Source organism: Ovis aries, chromosome 1 (assembly GCF_016772045.2).
Source record: "Ovis aries strain OAR_USU_Benz2616 breed Rambouillet chromosome 1, ARS-UI_Ramb_v3.0, whole genome shotgun sequence".
Lineage (NCBI taxonomy): Eukaryota > Metazoa > Chordata > Mammalia > Artiodactyla > Bovidae > Ovis > Ovis aries.
The window spans coordinates 227,868,471-227,891,189 of record NC_056054.1 but is presented as its reverse complement, the minus strand read 5'-3'; the positions used below and the strand labels follow the sequence as shown (position 1 = coordinate 227,891,189).

At 39.1% G+C, this 22,719-nt stretch overlaps 1 protein-coding gene across 5 annotated transcripts in view; it reads right to left on the bottom strand.

Annotated features, from left to right (window-relative positions):
• Positions 1 to 3,906: 3,906 nt before the first annotated feature.
• Positions 3,907 to 22,719, bottom strand: part of IFT80 (intraflagellar transport 80) — a 130,662-nt gene continuing 111,849 nt past the window's right edge. For all 5 annotated transcript variants that reach the window (XM_060405278.1, XM_060405276.1, XM_060405273.1 and 2 more), the window contains 2 exons: positions 12,832 to 12,955; positions 3,907 to 5,427 (listed from right to left, as the gene is read on the bottom strand). In XM_060405278.1, coding sequence (XP_060261261.1) covers positions 5,317 to 5,427; positions 12,832 to 12,955 — 235 coding nt within the window. In that variant the 3' untranslated portion in view covers positions 3,907 to 5,316. The remainder of the gene's footprint in view (positions 5,428 to 12,831; positions 12,956 to 22,719) is intronic.

Sequence of the window (22,719 nt, the reverse complement as noted above, 5' to 3'; positions counted from 1 at the left end):
GAATGTGCCTCTCACAAATGTCTCCTTCATCCCTCTCCAGAAGAGGAGAAGAGGAAACATAAGAAACACCTGGTGCAGGGCCCCAGTTCCTACTTCATGGATGTGAAATGCCCTGGGTGCTATACAATCACCACCGTCTTCAGCCACGCCCAAACAGTAGTTTTGTCTGTTGGCTGTTCTGCCGTCCTCTGCCAGCCTACAGGAGGAAAAGCAAGGTTTACAGAAGGATGCTCCTTCAACAGAAGCAGCACTAAAAGTACCCTGTATCAAGGTGAATTGGAGACCATCCCCATAAACATATTTTGGATTAAAAAGACACAGAAAAACTAAGAGAAATTAATATAGTGTTAATGGTAGATATTGAAAGGTAAGAGAAACAAACACTGGAAAACTGGCTGTGGATTCTACTATCGTGGGTATAAAATTCTAATTTAATCCTCTATCACATTATAAATTTTACTTAATCTCCATTTGATTACATTCTAGCATTTAATGCTAGACATGTGGATACTTAGAGAAAGGCAAAATAACAAGAAATATACCAAATATACAATCCCATTGCTATCTGTAACTGCTACCATCAGAGTAAAAGAGAATGCTGAGGTGGATCTTGATTGAGAACCAAGTTCAGGGCTATGGCCACTGGCCTCAAACCTGCCCCCAAAGGAAAAAATTATGCTGTGACAATGGAAAGTGCCTCCAAGACCTCTGGTTACCCAGAAGGTAGTCCATGTAGGGGAGGGGAGGACACAAAACCAAGAAACTATTGAAAAGAGAAGGTCCAGGGTGAAGCAGCTGTCTCACTGTGTGGATAGTTTTCATTGGCTCCCTGCAGAAGTTTTACTAAAATGGGTTGTAGCAGTGATAAATTCAGGGGCAGAATCTTTGGTTTTGAATACTACAGAGTGGATGAGCACCTTCAGATGGACACAGGACCCACAGCTTGGTATAGGACAGTCATAGATGGCTAGATATGCCAGACTCATAGCACGTTATTCCCAAGGGAACAGCCAGCCCAATGGACTACATAAATGCTGCTGTAAAGTGTGTTTACCCTGAGGAGGCCTTTCCAGTTTCCCATATCAATGCCAAGTGGAATACCCCAGATAAAGCAGCTGAAATGAACTTTTTGGCCAATGCTACAATAGGGGGATTAATCAAGAGAAAGATTGACCCAGGAATTGAACCCAGGCCTCCAGCATTGTGGGTGGATTCTTTACCAACTGAGCTATCAGGGATATCATATGGTAACTTTCTCTTTCATACTTGATGCAGTGGTCCCTGGACCAAAATTACAACTACTAATGCATTGCAGGAAGCAGGGATGATTCCTGGGCACCAAACCATAGCTGTTTTAAAATCTTTATGTCAGAGTTCCTAAGGGCCTGATGGGGTGGGTTGTGCTTTCACTCACTCCATGCGGCAGTATTTGGGCTAACATTGTACACAGTTACATTGCCTATTGGTAGAGATAGCCCACTAACTCTACCTATGGAACCCTTTCCTACATGGATGAGAGTGGACAGAGTGGGAGGCACTTGCTAGACTCCTAGTGCTGCCAATGATCTAGACCAGCACAGTGGCCAAACCTAATGTCCCTTCTAAGGTGAAAAGGTTTGGATACAGAGAGGAGAAATAGTATGTAATGAAGGGTAAATGAATGAGTAACTGAGTTATGCAATGAGAGAAGTCCAACGATAATGCTCGGAAGAAAGCTAAGAGCAAGAAATAATATTGTCTCTCAAGCTCAATTATACCAAATGCCTGAGAGCATGAAGTCATCTATTTCTGACACCACTTCTGTTTCCTGACAAGATCAAATGGAAGCCCCGAGACATCCTGTCATACAATATGATGATGGATGGGGCTGACTATCAGACTGACTGGATGGGACTCCAGTAAATGTGTATCTTTGACTCTTATTTTTCAGGTTACATCTACCATAATGTTATGTGCTAGAATACTGGCGTTACTGGAAAGATAATGCCAGTGTTGATAATCAAATGTATCGGGACACTGAGTTTACTAGCTGCCTATCCTTACCCCACACTGATTCCTCCAAATGTTGCTGTCAGGTCCCTTTTGCTATAAAAGATCCCATGATCAAAGACCAGGGACTGGCCTAAGATGTAATAAAGGATGTATCCAGGCTTGGGGAGGAGGACTGGTATAGAGCTTCCAAAACCTTTGAAATTTTCTGAATGAAAGGAGCATCTTTGTTAATGCTAATGAATGTGTACGTGTACGTGTGTGTGTGTTAGGGGAGAGGCATGACTACAGAGCGTTAGGATCAGGGCTGGTCACCAGAAAAAACACATGATCAGAGGGTTAAAACTTTTAACCACCTGACCTCCAGAGAAAGGAAAGGGGCTAGAGGCTGAGTTCAGTCAACTGTGCCTACATAATAAAACTCTGATACAAAATTCAGGACAGCAAGACCTAGGGGAGCTAGGTATGTTCACCTAGTTGGTGAACATACTGATGTGCTGGGAGGATGATGGACATGCCTGGGTTCTATGAGGAGATGGTGTGGAAGCTCTATGTCTCCTTTGCCCTGACACCTCTCCTTCCTCCCAGGCCTTACTCTATGCATCTCTTCCGTTTGGCTGTTCTTAAATTATATCTTTTATAGTAAAACTGTAACAGAAAATGTTTCAGTGAGTCCAGTGAGTCATTCTGGTCAATTATCAAACCTGAAGTGGGTGGTAGAAATCCCCAAATTTTCAGCCAAGTCAGAGGGGTATGAGTATCCTAGGGTCCCCACTAGCGGACTGGCAACTGAAGAGTAATTTAGCTGAGGATCTTGCCCTTTAATTTGTGAGACCTACACTAACTCTGGGCTTACCAGGTGGCACTAGTGGTAAAGAATCTGCCTGCCAGTACAGGAGACACAAGAGATGTGGGTTTGATCCCTGGGTCGTGAAGATCCCCTGGAGTAGGAAGTAGCAACCCACTCCAGTATTCTTGTCTGGAAAATTCCATGGACAGAGGAACCTAGTGGGCTACAGTCCATGGGATTATGAAGAGTCAGATGCGACTGAGCAACTGAGCACACACTCTGGGTATTATCAACTGAACTGAATGTCAGGGCATCAAGTTGGCTATCAGAGACTTGTTAGAATGCAGAAATATTTCATTATATTTTATGACTTTTAAAATTATAGTAAAATAAACATAAAATTTACCCTTCTGACCAGCTTTCTTTTTTTTTTTTTTTTTAATTGCATTTAACTTTATTGTGCTCCACAGATACTAAAAAAAACATTGTTACAAATTGAAGGTTTCCGGCAACTTTGCATTGAGCAAGTCTTATTGGTCCGTGGCATCATTGTCCCAAAGACATTTGCTCACTTAGTGTCTCTGTGTCACATTTTGGTGGTTCTCACAAAATTTCAAGTCCTTTCATCATTATTATATTTATAATGGTGATTTGTGATCAGTGATCTTTGATGTTATTATTGTAAAAAGATTATAACTCGCTGAAAGCTCAGATGATGGTTAGCATTTTTTAATCAATAAAGTATTTTTAAATTAAGGCATGTACATGGTGTTTTTTTAAGACATAACACTGTTGTATGCATAATAGACTACAATACAGTGTGAACATAACTTTTATATGCACTTGGAAACAAAAAAATTCACGTAATTTATTCTATTACAATATTTCACTTTACTGCAGTGGTCTGGAACCAAACCCACAATATCTCCAAGGTGTGTCTGTATTGTATAATTCTGTTGGAGGAAAGAACTTCTGCAGAGTAAGCAAAAGACATGTGTCAGAGGCTACAGGGCAAATACTGTCCTTTCCTATAGCTGGTTGGAGGACAGTATTGAGGGAAACAATCAGAAATTCATGTTAGGGAATGGACGAACTTGAATTTCAGGTTCATATGTTTGGGCTTCAGCTTTCTTTTTAAATTTTTTATTGTAATATAAGAAAACAAAACAAATGTATTTAAGTACAACTTACAAGTAAACCACTCAATCACATTTCACAAATTGAACACACCATTGTACCCAGCATCTGCATGAAGAACAGAACATTACAACATTTCAGCAAGGAAAAGGAATATGTTGAAAAGACAGGAACATTTTCATTTAAAAAAAACTAAACATATTCATTAAAATGAGGGTGAGAGAGGGCATCACTTTCCCATGTATATGCACATGCCCACTCTATAATGTACCATTTCCAAAAATGGTTTCATGGAAGAATTTCTAAGGATTATTTGTGCTATGTTAAAAAGCTTTTGTGGTAATAATAATTTGGGGACATACTGAATGAAAGCTAGTCAAATGGGTTGATAATTCAAGGAGATTTTCACAAATTCAGACTCCAGAGTCTAGTGCCTAAACATTCTTAAGTCAGAAAAGGAATGAGAAAAATATTTCTTGCCTGTTCTAGATATATTTCTATAATTATGATAAAATAGATATAACAAAATTTACCATTTAGGCATTAAGTACATTCACAATGTTGGGCAACCATCACGACTATCACTTTCCAGAACTCATTCAAGCCAGACAGGAATTCTGAACTTATGAAACAATAGCGCCTTAATTTTCCCTCCCAACAGTCCCTGGCAACTACTGTTCTCCTTTCTGTCTCAATGAACTTGTCTATTTTTATACCTCATGTAAGTGGGATTCTACAATATTTGACCTGTTGTGTCTGACTTCTTTCACTTAGCACGCTATTTTCAAGATTCATCCATGTATCAGAATTTCATTCTTTCCAAAGGCTGTATAATATCCCACTTTGTGTATACACCACATTTTGTTTATCCATTCATCTGCTGATGTATATCTTTTTTTGCCCACCACTTTGCTTTTGTGAATAATGTTGCTGTGAACATATACAAGTATACATATTATTATATATAGTTCATAAATCAATCTTCATTTTTTGTTGTTTAAATAAACTTTTGGGGCACTTTACAATTTAGAGCTCAAATAGAAATGAACGATAACATACATTTTAAAGAGTCCAGTGTTTTATTATTAGCATTAATATCTGTTCATACTGAAGATTCAGGGATAAAATAATGGACAGAAAACTAGGATGTAAGCAATACGACATGGATGTATCATAAGTATATAGGAATATTTGCTAATTATTGGACTAAAAAGATAAAAGATGAAATTTCAGCAGTTATTTTGTGCTCAGTCTTTCTGAATGTACTTTTGGTATTAAATACACAGCAAGTGCTTATACTTGGAGATTCTGCCTTTTTCTTTAGCAATGAAAACATGCTTATCCTTGATTAATCAGACTCAGTTTCAAAAGGTAAAACTTCTTAAAGGTAATCATGACATTTAGTGCTTTAGACCAGTACTCTTGGTGGGCTGGCTGCCAGATGACCGCTCTCGCTCTTTAGTAATTTCCATCTCAATTTTGGCTTTGATTTTCTCCCAGTCTATTTGGAGCTGTGGTAGAAGAAAAGAAATGCGCATATATAGTATAAGACCTTTTTATTTAATCCAAAGTAGCTAAGAGTAAACAAAAATAGAATGTATGACTTCCACAACATTAGAGAAAGATGGTGGGAAAGAAAAGAAGAAATAATGCTCCCTCGCAAATGACATAGCGTTAAGTAATTCCTACTAGAACAATTATCACCATAAAAAGCAAAGACTTTCACTGTGATGCAAAAGACCAAAGTCTAGTTGTAGTTGTTTATAAAAAGTACATCTCAACTATGAAACCCTAGGATTCTGCTCAGGTATGAGGTGGGAAGGGCAGGTAAGGTGGATTGCTCTTCTCCAAACAAGAGGGAAAATGGACAGAGCCCTGGCCATCAGGCCATGTTTCAAGCGCATCAACACTTCAGCACTCTTACACTGAGGTTTCCATCAGGAACCTAGCTATGAAGAAAGATAGGGGAGTATCTGCTTCACCAGAGCATACTCTGCAAAGGGGCTCCTTTGCAACAACTCTTAAAATAATATGAAGACTTGGTGGTAAGACAATGATGAAAAGATATTAGATGAAATAGCGGGAGAACAAGGTTGAAAGACAACTAAAAAGAATAAAGTGATAATATTTATATCTGTTGCATGTTGACCACTGATCCCCACCAAGATCCAGCCCTGCCCCTCCACTATATCCCTTCCCTCCACTAAAGCCCAACAGACTTGGTGTTAGGAGTGGACTCTACCCAGAGAAGGCAATGGCACCCCACTCCAGTACCCTTGCCTGGAAAATCCCATGGACGGAAGAGCCTGGTGGGCTGCACTCCATGGGGTCGCTAAAAGTCGGACACGACTGAGCAACTTCACTTTCACTCTTCACTTTCATGTATTGGAGAAGGAAATGGCAACCCACTCCAGTGTTCTTGCCTGGAGAATCCCAGGGACGGGGGAGCCTGGTGGGCTGCCGTCTATGGGGTCGCACAGAGTCAGACATGACTGAAGTGACTTAGCAGCAGCAGCTACCCCGAGTCCCACAGACAAGTTCTTTAGGGAAAAGCATTCAGATTTTTAAAGTCTGGAGATCACTAACTTAGAAATGTGTGTCCTCTCAGGCAAGACATGGGAAAAAATGGGGTCCCAGCTTAAACTTAACTCTGATTTAATTTGAAATGAACCCAAACTCCTAGACTGCACCAAAAGTAAATAGGTTTTCTTTCACCTCCATGTAGGGGAGCTGAGTAGAATAAGCAGTATTAAAGCAGACTGTGGTGATATGTGCTGCTTGAACAGATTTATCTTAAATAACTGAGACTAATTTAACACAGGACTTCATGCCTCTTTTATTTTGTGCTGGATGTAGGTAGAATTAAGTATTTGGTTCTTTTTTATGCCAAAATCCTTTCTCTAATTTCTGTGAAGCAATTTGTGGATATTATTGGTCACCTTTATTAAGATAATCATTCCATATATTTGTCTGTAATATATAAAATAGATGAATTAAAAGAATCCTTCTTACTCATAGAAGATGAATGTCTGTGCTAAGATGCAAGTGACAACTCAATGAAAGGCAGAGCAAATGTTAGATTATTTGAAAGGCTCATTTTTCAATCTGGCCAGAACCTGATATTTTTTAAATGGCAGAACATTCATCTAAGAAAACATTTCAAAGAGAAAGACAAAACTTGATGAATACCTTGTCCTTCTTCCAGCTTTAAATTGACTTACATATGTTTCCTGAATCAATCACAATAAAACCATATATTGTTGATAAACTAAACAACTGTTGCTCAGCTTCACCAGAAGTGTATCAAGTAGACTGATGACATCTATAGTAGTTACTTGTTATAGTACAAATGAGGGTGTCAGTTGATAGCTATCCTACTGAAAATAAATGTTTCCCTTTCACTCTGGCATCTGTCCAGTTTTAGAACAATGTTCTGATAATTTAGTCTCTGGAATAGAGTATTTTTAATAGTGGGTTTCAGATAAGGATGTACTCATGACAGCTGTCAAGTGACTTCTATGTTAAAACACATCCTTTTCTCTTCTAGGGAGTGTTAATACTCTTTGGCACTTCTTTTTCTAGTCCTGAGCCAGTCAATTCTTTATATTCACATAGAAGTAATTTCAAAATCATATCAAATGGCTCTCCATCCTCTACCTCACCTCTCTTACTCTCAACTGAAAATCAGCTTCCTACTTTAGAGAGAATATAGTGACCATTAGGTAGAATTCACTTAATTTCCTTCCTTTCACAAAAGTAGGTACATCTGTACCCACGCCTCTCTTTCCCTTCTGTCTCAGCCCAGCATCTTCACATAAGTCCCTGATCTTATCTGAGACTCCTTTAGAACATCGACCTTCAATTATTACCTACATATTTCAATTTCCTTCTCTTCACTGGCTGCTCCTTCTCATCCTTCTCTATTCTGTCTCCCTACAAGCTACTACCTTCATTCTTCTTTTCATTCCCGACTCTCATCCACTTCTCAGACCACTGTGATATAACTGTGTTCCCACTATACTTCAGAAACTTCACTAACGCCACCATTAAGTGTTTTAATTCCTCATCCTATATTCCTTCTCTATATGACTCAATTACTCATTCAACAAATATTTAATGTTCGCTCTATGCCAAGGATTGCTCTAGGCACATGGATTTAGCAGTGAATAAAAAGATAAAAATCAGTGTCTTTATATAGAGAGAAACAGAGACAAATGATAGTGGTAAGAGTTTCAGAAACAGGGGAGGGAGGCAGTACCACGGGTGGAGTTGAGGGGATGAGTGCTGAACTTCAGATAGAGTGAGCAGAGAAGGCCTCCCTGAGAAAATTGAAAATTAATGATGTGAAAATCTGAAGATTAATCAGTATATCTGGGGAAGAGCACCTAACAGAGGAAAAAAAAGGCCTCGTTGTAGAAGCATCCCCTGGACCTTGCTGATTCCATTCCAGCTCTTCAAAATCTCTTTCAGTATATCCTCCCCTTCTGGTTTCTGCTCTCCTTTCTAAATGTCCTCAATCTTTTTTCTTTCTTTGTCTTCTATATCTTTCTCCTTGGTACTCTCTTCACTATTAGCATTCACTAGGGTTCCAAACACAGCTTTTACATACTTTCCCTAAGAAATCTCATCAACTCACATAGCTTCAACTTAAATTGTCATGATCGAAGATTTATTTATCTAGCCCTCATTCTTCCTTTATCAATACCCTTCGATGTTCACATTGGTATTTCCAACTGCCCGCTAGACATCTCCACGTAGATAGGGTCTATCCCACAGGGACTTCTAATGCAAAAAATGGCCTATTTTCATGTATTCAAACAAAAAGGTCCACAACTTGTATATGCTCATGTTCCTCCACCAGTCACCCACGCTAGGAATGCTGAAGTTGTTCTCAAACGCCTTGACTTAACTCACTGCTCTCCTCCTACCTCTAACCACAATGTTCTATTAATTTTTCTGATTTTTTTCCTTACATTAATCCTACCCTTTCCATCTCCTGGTGAAACTATTATAGTAACTGGCCTCCTGGTCACCACTCTCACCTTCAAACCATTTTCCACCTAAGAAGCTATCTTTCAAGTCATTCTCTTGATTACAAACCTCAAGTCTTCGCATTGCCTTCATTATGAAATCTGTTAGCATAGTATTAAGATGTTTCAATGTCTGGTCCCATCAATATTCCAGTCACTCAGGACCCAAGGCACCCCCTCTGTACTCCACCATTTTTTCAAGATCCCATGCATTTGCTCTTATTATCATATCCTTTGACTGACTGATAAAACCCTACTCAAGATAATTTTGTGGAAAAAAGAAAGAAATTAAAACTAACAAATGCTAAGTATATAATTTCCAAGTGGGGGGAAAACAGGATAATTTGTGAAAAATTCTAAGTTTCTGTTTCTACTTAGAAATTGGGATTTTTAAAATGGAAAAGTGATCATGTCACTTTCATTCAGTATCTTTAATCTTATTGTAAATCCAACTTACCTAATGTGCCCTATGAAACTCTCAGGTCAACCTCCCCTTTGCTCATCACTCTTAACCACTTCAGAGCCTTCCCTATCCTGGAATGTGTCCATCCCTACACCCTCTCCCCTTGATTGGTTTCTACCCATCCTTCAGAGTTCAGCTCTAACATCATTTGCTTTCCTTTGAAAAATCTTTGCTGATACCCCCATTCTAGGTCAGGCTCCACATTCATAAAGTCTTATAGCACTATGCATACTACCTTCAAAACTATTATCACAAATGAAATGAACAATTAACTATATAATTATCTGTCGCCTCTATTTGAATACAAATTTCAAAGGGTCAGTGTCTGCCAGGTTTACTATTATATCCCAACCACCAAGAATAATACATTGTCTGCAGGAGGTACTCAAGAAATACTGAATGAATGAGAGATCACTAATTATCCAGGAAGTGAGCTACCACTTAATCTCTCACTATTTTCTCTCCTATTTATCATTCCTTTTTTCTTTCTCTGAGCATAATTCTTTAAACATTTCCTGGCTCTTTTACTTTTCTTTTTGCACAGAGTTTGTATTCAGTGAACTGAACGTATTCCTCAGGTGGATTTTATTTGCCAGACTAATGAATTATCTTACAAACACTTGCTGAACACCACTGTAGACCAGGTATAATGACTCTAATGGAGTTCTTAGAAGACCACCTTGTATAGATCTCAGATTTCCACATTTTAAACTAGAAAGGCCCAAATAACATTTCAGGGCTCATAAATATGAATGTATGTCAAGCCTCACTTCTTATAAACTTTTATGTTATGCATTGTGAAGCCATTTGAATTCACCAACTATCTAGAATAAATTTTTCAAGGTTTACAAAAATGATCTTTTTCTATTCAGTTCTTAGTTCTGAAACAAAAAGTTTATATAATCACAATTTTGGTTAAGAAATTTTAAGTCAAAGATTATTTTCATCTTAGTTCAGTTCAGTTCAGTCGCTCAGTCATGTCCAACTCTTTGCGACCCTGTGAACTGCAGCACACCAGGCCTCCCTGTCCATCACCAACTCCTAGAGTCCACCCAAACCCATGTCCATTGAGTCAGTGATGCCATCCAACCATCTCATCCTCTGTTGTCCCCTTCTCCTCCTGCCCTCAATCTTTCCCAGCATCAGGGTCTTTTCAAATGAGCCAACTCTTTGCATCAGGTGGCCAAAGTATTGGAGTTTCAGCTTCAACATCAGTCCTACCAATGAACGCCCAGGACTGATCTCCTTTAGGATGTACTGGTTGGATCTCTTTCCAGTCTAAGGGACTCTCAAGAGTCTTCTCCAACACCACAGTTCAAAAGCATCAATTCTTCGGCTTTTATTTAAGATTTTCATCTTAAGATACTGTTTTATGATTTCTAGTTAACTTCCAATTTACATTTATGAAGACAAGTTGGAAACTAGAACATGGTGCCATAGGGGCTCAAAAAAAGGAAACAAAATACCCAAGAAAAGTCATGTTGTTCTGATTATCCCATTTTGAACATTTCAGCTACTCTTATGATTGAAGTACTAACATGTTATTTATAGTTGAATACATATATAATGAAAAAGAGGATAAGAGTTTTAAGTTTTCAGGATCTGAAATATAACTTTGAGGTAAAAACTATATTTTCTATGTCCTCAAAAGCACCTAATGTGAACACAGTGAAAAAAATATTGATAATAATATGATGAAGAGGAAGCAGAGTAGTATTAATTTGCTTCAAAACTATATAGTAAAGGAAATTTAAAGTGGGTGCTCATTTTCAACGTACTGTCATATTTTCAAAACAGACAAAAGAGATTAGCTGACCAATGATTTTCTGGGCTGTTTCACACCATAGTGTTGGTGGCTGCTGTCATATTCTGTGAATTAAAAAGTACAACCCTCAGAGCTCTTACGGAAGGCTAATAGCCCAAACAATTCATTTCTGAATCAAACAAAAAAAAATTGTGAAGCTTCTATAAAATATGTCCCTTTCTACCAAGAAACCCACAACTGTGTCTATCCTGGATCCAGATAATGAAGTTACACTGCAGAACTAAGAATAGCTCCAAAGTCTTCATTACCCTGAAAGTGAAGTGAAGTTGCTCAGTCGTGTCCGACTCTTTGCGACCCCATGGACTGTAGCCTACAAGGCTCCTCTCTCCATGGGATTCTCCAGGCTGCCCTGAAGTCCAAAAATGTGAGTCACGACACTCGATATTCTACATTCAGCAAATGGATAATGTCTTTAGTAGTTGCCTCTCTCTACATCCTCTTTCCTCTTCCAAAGAGTACGGGTTAATATATTTTACCCACCCCCACAATGAAGCAGAACATTCTATCCCCACCGAGAAACACTCCCACATGGTCTGTGTAAGAAAGTGAAAGTGTTAGTCACTCAGTCGTGTTCAACTCTTTGCAACCCCATGCACTGTATGTAGCCCACCAGGCTCCTCTGTCCAAGGGATTCTCCAGGCAAGAATACTGGAGTGGGAAGCCATTCCCTTCTCCGGGGAGATCTTCCCAACCCAGGGGTCAAACCTGGGTCTCCTCCATTGCAGGCAGATTCTTTACCATCTGAGCCACCAGGAAAGCCCCTACGTGGTCTATAAGCTCCATGAAGACAGAAGCCATGTCTGATTTAACACCTAGTGTGGTGCCTAATCCAGACTGAGTACTTATAAACACATTTTGAATATATGAGTGCCTAAAAGGATAAGGAAACCAATTAGTTTGCAGAACTGGAAGAAAGGTTAGTTAGCCCTGTCTTGGGTTTACAAATTGGATCTCCCATGGCTAGAAGTGAGCTCTATTTTTGCCATTTGAATCTAGAAGTATCTGGGCAGGCGGCCACAATCATTTCTGTTCTAGGCACTGGCTTGCCTTGTCTGCTGTTATGTACTAGAATGGCTTTTTTCCTAACTGGATTGACAAAACCTTAAGTTCTGGTAGGAACTTAAGAGGCAAAGGGTCAGCCTTCTTTGGTTCTAGGTGGTGAAGTCTACCCAGGTGAGGCACCTCTTTAAGTGCAACCAGGCTCCCTAGAATCTGCAAAGTGACAAAGTATCCAAGCTCTGGCCACTGCCCTCTGTGCTTATTTCCCTGGAATAGAAAGGGCAGCTGGTGGAAGACAAAATTCAGGAGTTAGAAGCCTTTATCTTCACATTTTATGTTGTTTATCTAAAAATATCAGTTAGGACACAACCTTAACGTAAATTGGAAACTGTAAGAACAGACTTGAGTTAAGCAAAACATGGCTCTAAGAGTCCAGAAAAATATTCTGTAATATAATTATATAGCCAAAACTGCAACATTGAAAGACAAGAAGCAGTTATTTTTAGAGACTGCAGTAGGAAAGTTATTCAATTTTGTCTCATTGAGACAAATAATATATAAAGCATATAATTATTATCAAATACTGCATAATACTTACACCTTCGGCATACTGCAGGTATCGTTTATTAGTTTCCTGTTTACCAAATGTCTCCAAAAATTTTTGACGGTAAGCAAGAACTGTGTCAACATGTGTTTTGTATTTTACAGCCAATTCAAGAGCCCTATAATGAGAAATAAAACGTTATCAGCACTGATATGTTGACCTCTATGGGCAGTTCTGGGGTGAGAGGGTGGGACAAATGCTCTATGTTTTTCCCTCTACTCATTCTTCAATATGAAAGGTATGTCATGGCCCCTACCTTATCCATCTTGTAAATTTCTGTTTATACTTCAGGGTCCAGACCAAACATGATCTATTCTCCCTGACCAGCTCTCCTTGGAGAAATAAATGATCATTACATCTTTCTATGCTACAGAACATTCCTTACATACTATTATTATAGTCCTGCTCAGAGTGTATTGTAACTATTATGAATTTGTTCCTTGAATTAACCTATACATTTATTAAAGGGAGATGTGGGTTTCACTTCTCTTTGGTGGGTATTACTGAGTAGATGTATGATAAATGCTCATTGAAAAGTTCACTGAAATCATAAGAAAATTCAAGTGAATTCCCCAAAGTAAGGGTCCAACTATCCTGACCATTTTATAAGTCTGTATAAAAACACAAGAGAAGACTCTACACATGGACATCACCAGATGGTCAACACTAAAATCAGACTGATTATACTCTTTGCAGCCAAAGACGGAGAAGCTCTATACAGTCAGCAAAAACAAGACCAGGAGCTGACTGTGGATCAGATCATAACTCTTTATTGCCAAATTCAGACTTAAATTGAAGAAAGTAGGGAAAACCACTAGACCATTCAGGTATGACCTAAATCAAATCCCTTATGATTATACAGTAGAAGTGAGAAATAGATTTAAGAGACTAGATCTGATAGACAGAGTGCCTGATGAACTATGGACGGAGGTTCGTGATATTGTACAGGAGACAGGGATCAAGACCATCCCCATGGAAAAGAAATGCAAAAAAGCAAAATGGCTGTCTGGGGAGGCCTTACAAATAGCTGTGAAAAGAAGAGAAGCGAAAAGCAAAGGAGAAAAAGAAAGATATTCCCATTTGAATGCAGAGTTCCAAAGAATAGCAAGGAGAGATAAGAAAGCCTTCCTCAGCGATCAATGCAAAGAAATAGAGGAAAACAACAGAATGGGAAAGATCTCTTCAAGAAAATCAGAGATACCAAGGGAACATTTCATGCAAAGATGGGCTCGATAAAGGACAGAAATGGTATGGACCTAACAGAAACAAAAGATATTAAGAAGAGCTGGCAAGAATACACAGAAGAACTGTACAAAAAAGATCTTCATGACCAAGATAATCATGATGGTGTGATCACTCACCTAGAGCCAGACATCCTGGAATGTGAAGTCAAGCGGGCCTTAGGAAGCATCACTACAAACAAAGCTAGTGGAGGTGATGGAATTCCAGTTGAGCTCTTTCAAATCCTGAAAGATGATGCTGTGAAAGTGCTGCACACAATATGCCAGCAAATTTGGAAAACTAGCAGTGGCCACAGGACTGGAAAAGGTCAATTTTCATTCCAATCCCAAAGCATGGCAATGCCAAAGAATGCTCAAACTACTGCACAATTGCACTCATCTCACACACTAGTAAAGTAATGCTCAAAACTGTCCAAGCCAGGCTTCAGTAATACATGAACCGTGAACTTCCAGATGTTCAAGCTGGTTTTAGAAAAGGCAGAGGAACCAGAGATCAAATTGCTAACATCTGCTGGATCATCGAAAAAGCAAGAGAGTTCCAGAAAAACATCTATTTCTGCTTTATTGACTATGCCAAACCCTTTGACTGTGTGGATCCCAATAAACTGTGGAAAATTCTGAAAGAGATGGGAATACCAGACCACCTGACCTGCCTCTTGAGAAACCTGTATGTAGGTCAGGAAGCAACAGTTAGAACTGGACATGGAACAACAGACTGGTTCCAAATAGGAAAAGGAGTACATCAAGGCTATATATTGTCACCCTGCTTATTTAAGTTATATGCAGAGTACATCATGAGAAACGCTGGGCTGGAAGAAGCACAAGCTGGAGTGAAGACTGCTGGGAGAAATATCAATAACCTCAGATATGCAGATGACACCACCCTTATGGCAGAGAGTGAAGAGGAACTAAAAAGCCTCTTGATGAGAGTGAAAGAGGAGAGTGAAAAAGTTGGGTTAAAGCTCGACATTCAGAAAACAAAGATCATGGCATCTGGTCCCACCACTTCATGGGAAATAGACGGGGAAACAGTGGAAACAGTGTCAGACTTAATTTTGGGGGGCTCCCAAATCACTGCAGATGGTGACTGCAGCCATGAAATTAAAAGATGCTTACTCCTTGGAAGGAAAGTTATGACCAACCTAGATAGCATATTAAAAAGCAAAGACATTACTTTGCCGACTAAGGTCCGTCTAGTCAAGGCTATGGCTTTTACATTGGATGGGACAGTTGGACTGTGAAGAAGGCTGAGTGCCGAAGAATTTATGCTTTTGAACTGTGGTGTTGGAGAAGACTCTTGAGAGTTCCTTGGAATGCAAGGAGATCAACTGGTCCATCCTAAAGGAGATCAGTCCTAGGTATTCTTTGGAAGGACTGATGCTAAAGCTGAAATTCCAATACTTTGGCCACCTCATGCGAAGAGTTGACTCATTGGAAAAGACCCTGATGCTGGGAAGGATTGGGGGCAGGAGGAGAAGAGGACAACAGAGGATGAGATGGCTGGATGGCATCACCGACTCGATGGACATGAGTTTGGGTGGACTCCGGGAGTCGGTGATGGACAGACACGATCGAGTGACTGAACTGAAACGAATGAATTTATTCTGTTCAATATTTAACTAAATACTGATATCCTTACATTTTTAGCATAACAAATTAAAAATATTAGTATTATGAAAATAAAATTTGAGGATAAAAGTCTGACAAAATGCCTTTTGCCATCTGATTCTTCAGTTCAGTTCAGTCACTCAGAACTAAATTAATCACTAAAATCAGAGGTATAACACCAGAGGCATAAAATCTACATACTGATAATACAGAGGGAGATGCCAATATTATTCTGCAGTTCCAGGTCTGTTTTTGCATGTAGGTTTTGGACAGCACTCAGCCCATCATCCTATGCATAACTCGTATCAGTTGAGCCAGGAACAACCTAGTACAGTATAGCTCTCCTACACTGCTCACTGGATTTTTCTAAATTGTAAAAATATCACAACATATTTACAGGAGACTTGGAAAATACAGAACAAGGTGACATATAGCTCCATTATATATTACAATAAGTTTTTTAAGTAAATAAAGATTTTTTTGTTGGAGTTTCAATATCGAACTCTCAAAAAATAATAGAATGAATATACAGAGAAGTAGAAGGATAGTAGTAGAAAAGAACTAAAAACCAATTCAACATATGATTTATACAATTTTCACACAACATATACTGTTCATTGTTTCCATGTATGGGAAATGATCATTGTAATAATCAGAGTATATTATTTCTCAAGTTGTCTTGCTTTCTAATATGCCATATGACTTCAAAATAGGCGGTCATAGTTTATCAGAGTCAATTATTATAAACTTGTTTTTTAAGAAAACTAGAATTTTCTCAACATGGGATTGCTTAGTAGGAAAATCTGTTTGGTTCTTGACATGCTTTGGTTTGACATAAATAGTAACTTTAAGAAGTATTTTAGATATGATGTGTGTATTAACTGATGAATAACAAATGAGAGATATTAAAGATAAGAAAAATTATGAATATAAGTCATGTATAACACAAATGATAATGCCAAACTCTAGTACAATGATTTCTTATAGCCCAAACAATATTGCTAAATGCAAGGGTCAGTATTTGCTACCCACCACAAACTCCTCACAAAGTTTCCTTATTTCTCTGTGACTTTAAGCCTTTCAGAGAGAAAAAAAAAGATACAGAGGAAAAAAGTGCAGAGGTACTAGAATATAGAGGAACAAAAGCAGAAAACCAGAGCGGGCAAAAAACAATTTTTAGAGGCTCAAAAGAGGAGAAACAGAAAGCCTCTCTCATTTTATCCCCCTCTAGATTCCTAAGGCTCTGATTCCAGTGGGGTACTATGGGTGGAGACTCCAGTGAACCACCTCTTTGGCATCTTAAGAGTTCCATTTCCCATTATTTCTTTATGATTGTACAGGACAGGGGAAGGAATTCTGGATTGCACAAAACTGGAAGTTTTAAGCAGGAAGTACATAAGCATCTGGGTTGGGGCTTTCCAAAAATTCCAAAGAGATACTTTGTTATGGAACATCAATACATTTAATTATGTAGAAGGTGTAGAATATGATGTCTGCTGCTGCTGCTGCTAAGTCGCTTCAGTCGTGTCCAACTCTGTGCGACCCCGTAGACGGCAGCCCACCAGGCTCCCCCGTCCCTGGGACTCTCCAGGCAAGAATACTGGAGTGGGTTGCCATCCTGCATTTATATACTAGATACTAAGTATTATCTATTATAATAGTTATTATTAGTATTATAAAATATGTATTAATTATCTGACTGAAAACAATGCTAAAGGTAAACAGTCAAATGATATGTGCTATTGTAAATGCCTCTAAAAGCACACCCTGGGTAACAAATGTCTCTCTACCACATTTAAGAGGGAATTTACTCCAAATTATATAAGAGTTATGGGAACAGTATGTCTCTAGCTTTAAAATGGTTATTTGGCAACGAAACAAATTTAACATTAGATTATGGGGCTGGAAAAAATCCATGTATCCTTTCTGATTTTAAATAGAAGGAAATTATATAAAAAAGATGTTATAACTTCAAAGTATAATTTTTGCATAACTTGAATGAAGCAAGATTACTTTATGTAAGTGGTATAAGTAAAAGAAACTATTTTTATTAATACTTACATAAAGGATCAATATGCACACATGGAGTTTCTAGTTCCTACCTCTCTTAACTTGCTTTTGAAAACAGACCACCACCAAATGTGCAGGGGGAACGGCACATGGATAACTTGCATATCTACCACCCTCAAGGGCTGCATCTTAGTAAATTGCAGGCAATTTTCAAATTCAAATATAAATGATAGCAGCACAAAGCAGCAAGACAATGCTTCTCAAATAGAATAACACATATTAACAAAGTAAAATCTGTTCCCAGGCTTCCCCAGAGGTCCAGTGGTTAAAGATCCACCTGTCAATGCAGGGGACATGGGTTCAATCCTTGCTCTGTGAAGACCTCAGATGCCACAAGGCAGCTAAGTCTGTGCACCATAACTGCTGATCCTGTGCTCTAGAGTCCACGAGCTGCAACTCTTGAGCCCACATTCCAAAATTACTGAAGTTCGTACTCTAGATCCTGTGGTCTGCAACAAAAGAAGCTACTGCAATAAGAAGCCCTCGTAATGCAACTAGAAAGTAGCCCCTGCTCTCCACAACTAGAAAAAGTTCTAGCCCAGCAATGAAAAATCAGCATAGCCAATTAAAAAAAAAAAAGTTTTCTTCTAAAGTATGTAAATAAATATAGAAATTCAAGGATCCTAAAAAATCTAATATATTTATCAGCCAATACTTAAATTCTATCATTCTAGAATTTTGGAAGGATAGAATTAGAATATCACCATAACTGATTAATGGATCCGAGCAAAAACTGTCAATAGCTAACATCACAAAAAAGACAGATGACCAGTTATTACAGAAACACACATAATACCAATTCTGATGGATCTGGAAAAATTTACTTCCATCTGATGAAGGAAAATTTTAAATCTAAACCTAACCAAGTTTCTAAGGCTTTCTAGGTGGCTTAGTGGTAAAGAATCCACCTGCCAATGCAGGAGCTGCGGGAGCCCCAGGAGACATGGGTTCTATCCCTGGGCGGGGGAGATCCCATGGAGGAGAAAATGGCAACCCACTCCAATATTCCTGCCCAGAGAATCCCATGGACAGAGGAGCCTGGTGGGCTATATAGTCCATGAGGTCGCAAAGAGTTGGACACAATTGAGCATGCAGGCATGTATGTCATCAAGTTTCTACATTCAATACCAATTCACAGCTAATTCGGGGCAAAGGAACATGTTAAGTGATACCACAAAGATGCAATTAACAAAGTCTAGATTATAAGAAGTTCTCTAAGCCCAAATAAAATACAAAAAACAAATGGAAGATTTAAAGAAACTTAAGAGTGCATCAACCAATCACAATGCATCTATCTTTTCTGGATACTGCATCAAACAACATAAAGCAAAACAAAACATTTATGAGACAAACAGAAATATGAACACTGAATAGAATTACTATTAATTTTAAAGGTGTGATCATATTATGGTTGGATTAAAAAAACCCTTTAAGATACATACTGAAACATTCATAGATAAAATAATATGATGACTGGGATCTGCCTTTAAACAATAGTGGGGAGGGATAAAGTGTGGGTAGAGATTACTCACAAATCACTAACTGTTGAAGCTGAGTGATGGGTACATGGATATTCATTATACTGTTCTATTTTTATATAAGTTTGAAATTTTCCATAATGAGTAGCTTTTAAATTTCATCTTCTTTGCCCCTTCCTGATCTCTTTGGCTGAATCCTCCTCTTCAACCAGACCATTAAACGTTCAATTCAGGAGAAATCTGCCTGCTGCTTTCTTTTCTTTTTCCTTCTTTAAATTCTAGTAGGTACCCATCACTCAGCTTCAACAGTCCTAGAAGTCTTAGTTTATGAGACCTATTATTTACTCACTTCCAGGGAAACAGAGAAATACATGTGGCCAAAAAACATATAAGCTTTCTTTTTCTCCCAACCATGTGTTGCTTGTAGGGACTGAACTCACATCATGACAGTGAAAACAATAAGATCTTTTATAAAAAGTCATCATCCATATAGACAGGCATGCAAAGAGTCTATTGTTAATCAGTCAATCACATAATTTTATCATCCTGTGTTTGAATATCTTTGTTTAGTTCAGTTCAGTTCAGTCCCTTAGTCGTGTCCGACTCTTTGCGACCCCATGGACTGCAGCATGCCAGGCTTCCCTCTCCATCACCAACTCCCGGAATTTACTCAAACTCATATCCATTCAGTTGGTGATACCATCCAACCATCTCATCCTCTGTCATCCCCTTCTCCTCAAGCCTTCAATCTTTCCCAGCATCAGGGTTTTTTCAAATGAGTCAGTTCTTCCCATCAGTTCAGTTCTGTTGCTCAGTTGTGTCTGACTCTTTGCGACCCCATGAATCACAGCACGCCAGGCCTCCTTGTCCATCACCAACTCCTGGAGTTCACTCAGACTCACGTCCATCGAGTCAGTGATGCCATCCAGCAATCTCATCCTCGGTCGTCCCCTTCTCCTCCTGCCCCCAATCCCTCCCAGCATCAAAGTCTTTTTCAATGAGTCAACTCTTCGCATGAGGTGGCCAAAGTACTGGAGCTTCAGCCCCAGCATCATTCCTTCCAAAAGAAATCCCAGGGTTGATCTCCTTTAGAATGGACTGGTTGGATCTCCTTGCAGTCCAAGGGACCCTCAAGAGTCTTCTCCAACACCACAGTTCAATAACATGTATACTATCATGTAAGAATTGAATCGCCAGTCTATGTCTGACACAGGATGCAGCATGCTTGGGGCTGGTGCATGGGGATGACCCAGAGAGATGTTATGGGGAGGGAGGTGGGAGGGGGGTGCATGTTTGGGAACGCATGTAAGAATTGAAAAAAGAAGAAGAAAAAAAAAAAAACAAAAGCATCAATTCTTCGGTGCTCAGCCTTCTTCACAGTCCAACTCTCACATCCATACATGACCACAGGAAAAACCATAGCCTTGACTAGATGGATCTTAGTCGGCAAAGTAATGTCTCTGCTTTTGAATATGCTATCTAGGTTGGTCATAACTTTTCTTCCAAGGAGTAAGCGTCTTTTAATTTCATGGCTGCAGTCACCATCTGCAGTGATTTTGGAGCCCCAAAAAATAAAGTCTGACACTGTTTCCACTGTTTCTCCATCACTATGAAGTGATGGGACCGGATGCCATGATCTTCGTTTTCTGAATGTTGAGCTTTAAGCCAACTTTTTCACTCTCCTCTTTCACTTTCATCAAGAGGCTTTTTAGTTCCTCTTCACTTTCTGCCATAAGGGTGGTGTCATCTGCATATCCGAGGTTATGATATTTCTCCCGGCAATCTTGATTCCAGCTTGTGTTTCTTCCAGTCCAGCGTTTCTCATGATGTACTCTGCATATAACTTAAATACGCAGGGTGACAATATACAGCCTTGACAGACTCCTTTTCCTATTTGGAACCAGTCTGTTGTTCCACGTCCATTTCTAACTGTTGCTTCCTGACCTGCATACAGATTTCTCAAGAGGCAAGTTAGGTGGTCTGGTATTCCACAGTTTATTGTGATCCACACAGTCAAAGGCTTTGGCATAGTCAATAAAGCAGAAACAGATGCTTCTCTGGAACTCTCTTGCTTTTTCCATGATCCAGTGGATGTTGGCAACCTCTGCCTTTTCTAAAACCAGCTTGAACACCAGGGAGTTCACGGTTCACATATTGCTGTAGCCTGGCTTGGAGAATTTTGAGCATTACTTTACTAGCATGGTTCTTTGCATCATGTGGCCAAAATATTGTAGTTTCAGCTTCAGTATCAGTCCTCCCAGTGAATATTCAGGACTGAATTCCTTTAGGATGTACTGTTTGGGTCTCCTTGTAGTCCAAGGGACTCTCAAGAGTCTCATCCAACACCACAGTTCAAAGGCATCAATTCTTTGGTGCTCAGCTTTGTTTATAGTCCAACTCTCACATTCATACATGACTACTGGAAAAACCATAGCTTTGACTAGATGGACTTTTGTTGGGAAAGTAATGTCTCTGCTTTCTAATATGCTGTCTAGGTTGGTCATAACTTTTCTTCCAAGAAGCAAGCATCTTTTAATTTCATGGCTGCAGTCACTATCTGCAGTGATTTTGGAGCCCAAGAAAATAAAGTCTGTCACTGTTACCCCATCTATTTGCCATGAAGCGATGAGACCAGATGCCATGATGTTAGTTTTCTGAATGTTGAGCTTTAAGCCAAGTTTTTCACTCTCCTCTTTCACTTTCATCAAGAGGTTCTTTAGTTCTTCACTTTCTGCCATAAGGGTGGTGTCATCTGCATATCTGAGGTTATTGAGATTTCTCCTGGGAATCTTGATTCCAGCTTGTGCTTCATCCAGTCCAGCATTTCTCATGATGTACTCTGCATAGAAGTTAAATAAGCAGGGTAACAATATACAGCCTTGATGTACTCCTTTCCCGATTAGGAACCAGTCTGTTGTTCCATGTCCAGTTTTAACTATTGCTTCCGGACCACATACAAATTTCTCAGAGGTTCATGACATTGTGCAAAAGGTTGGGATCAAGACCATCCCCAAGAAAAAGAAGTGCAAAAAGGCAAAATGGTTGTCTGAGGAGGTCTTACAAATAGCTGTGAAAAGAAGAGAAGCAAAAGGCAAAGGAGAAAAGGAAAGATATACCCATTTGATTGCAGAGTTCCAAAGAGTAGCAAGGAGAGACAAGAAAGCCTTCCTCGGTGATCAATGCAAAGAAATAGAGGAAAATAACAGAATGGGAAAGACTAGAGATCTCTTCAGGAAAATTAGAGATACCAAGGGAACATTTCATGCAAAATGGGCACAATAAAGGACAGAAATGGTATGGACCTAACAGAAGCAGAAGATATTAAGAAGAGGTGGCAAGAATACACAGAAGAATTATATAAAAAAAGATCTTCATGACCCAGATAATCACAATGGTATGATCACTCACCTAGAGCTGGACATCCTGGAATGCGAAGTCAATTGGGCCTTAGGAAGCATCCCTACCAACAAAGCTAGAGGAAGTGA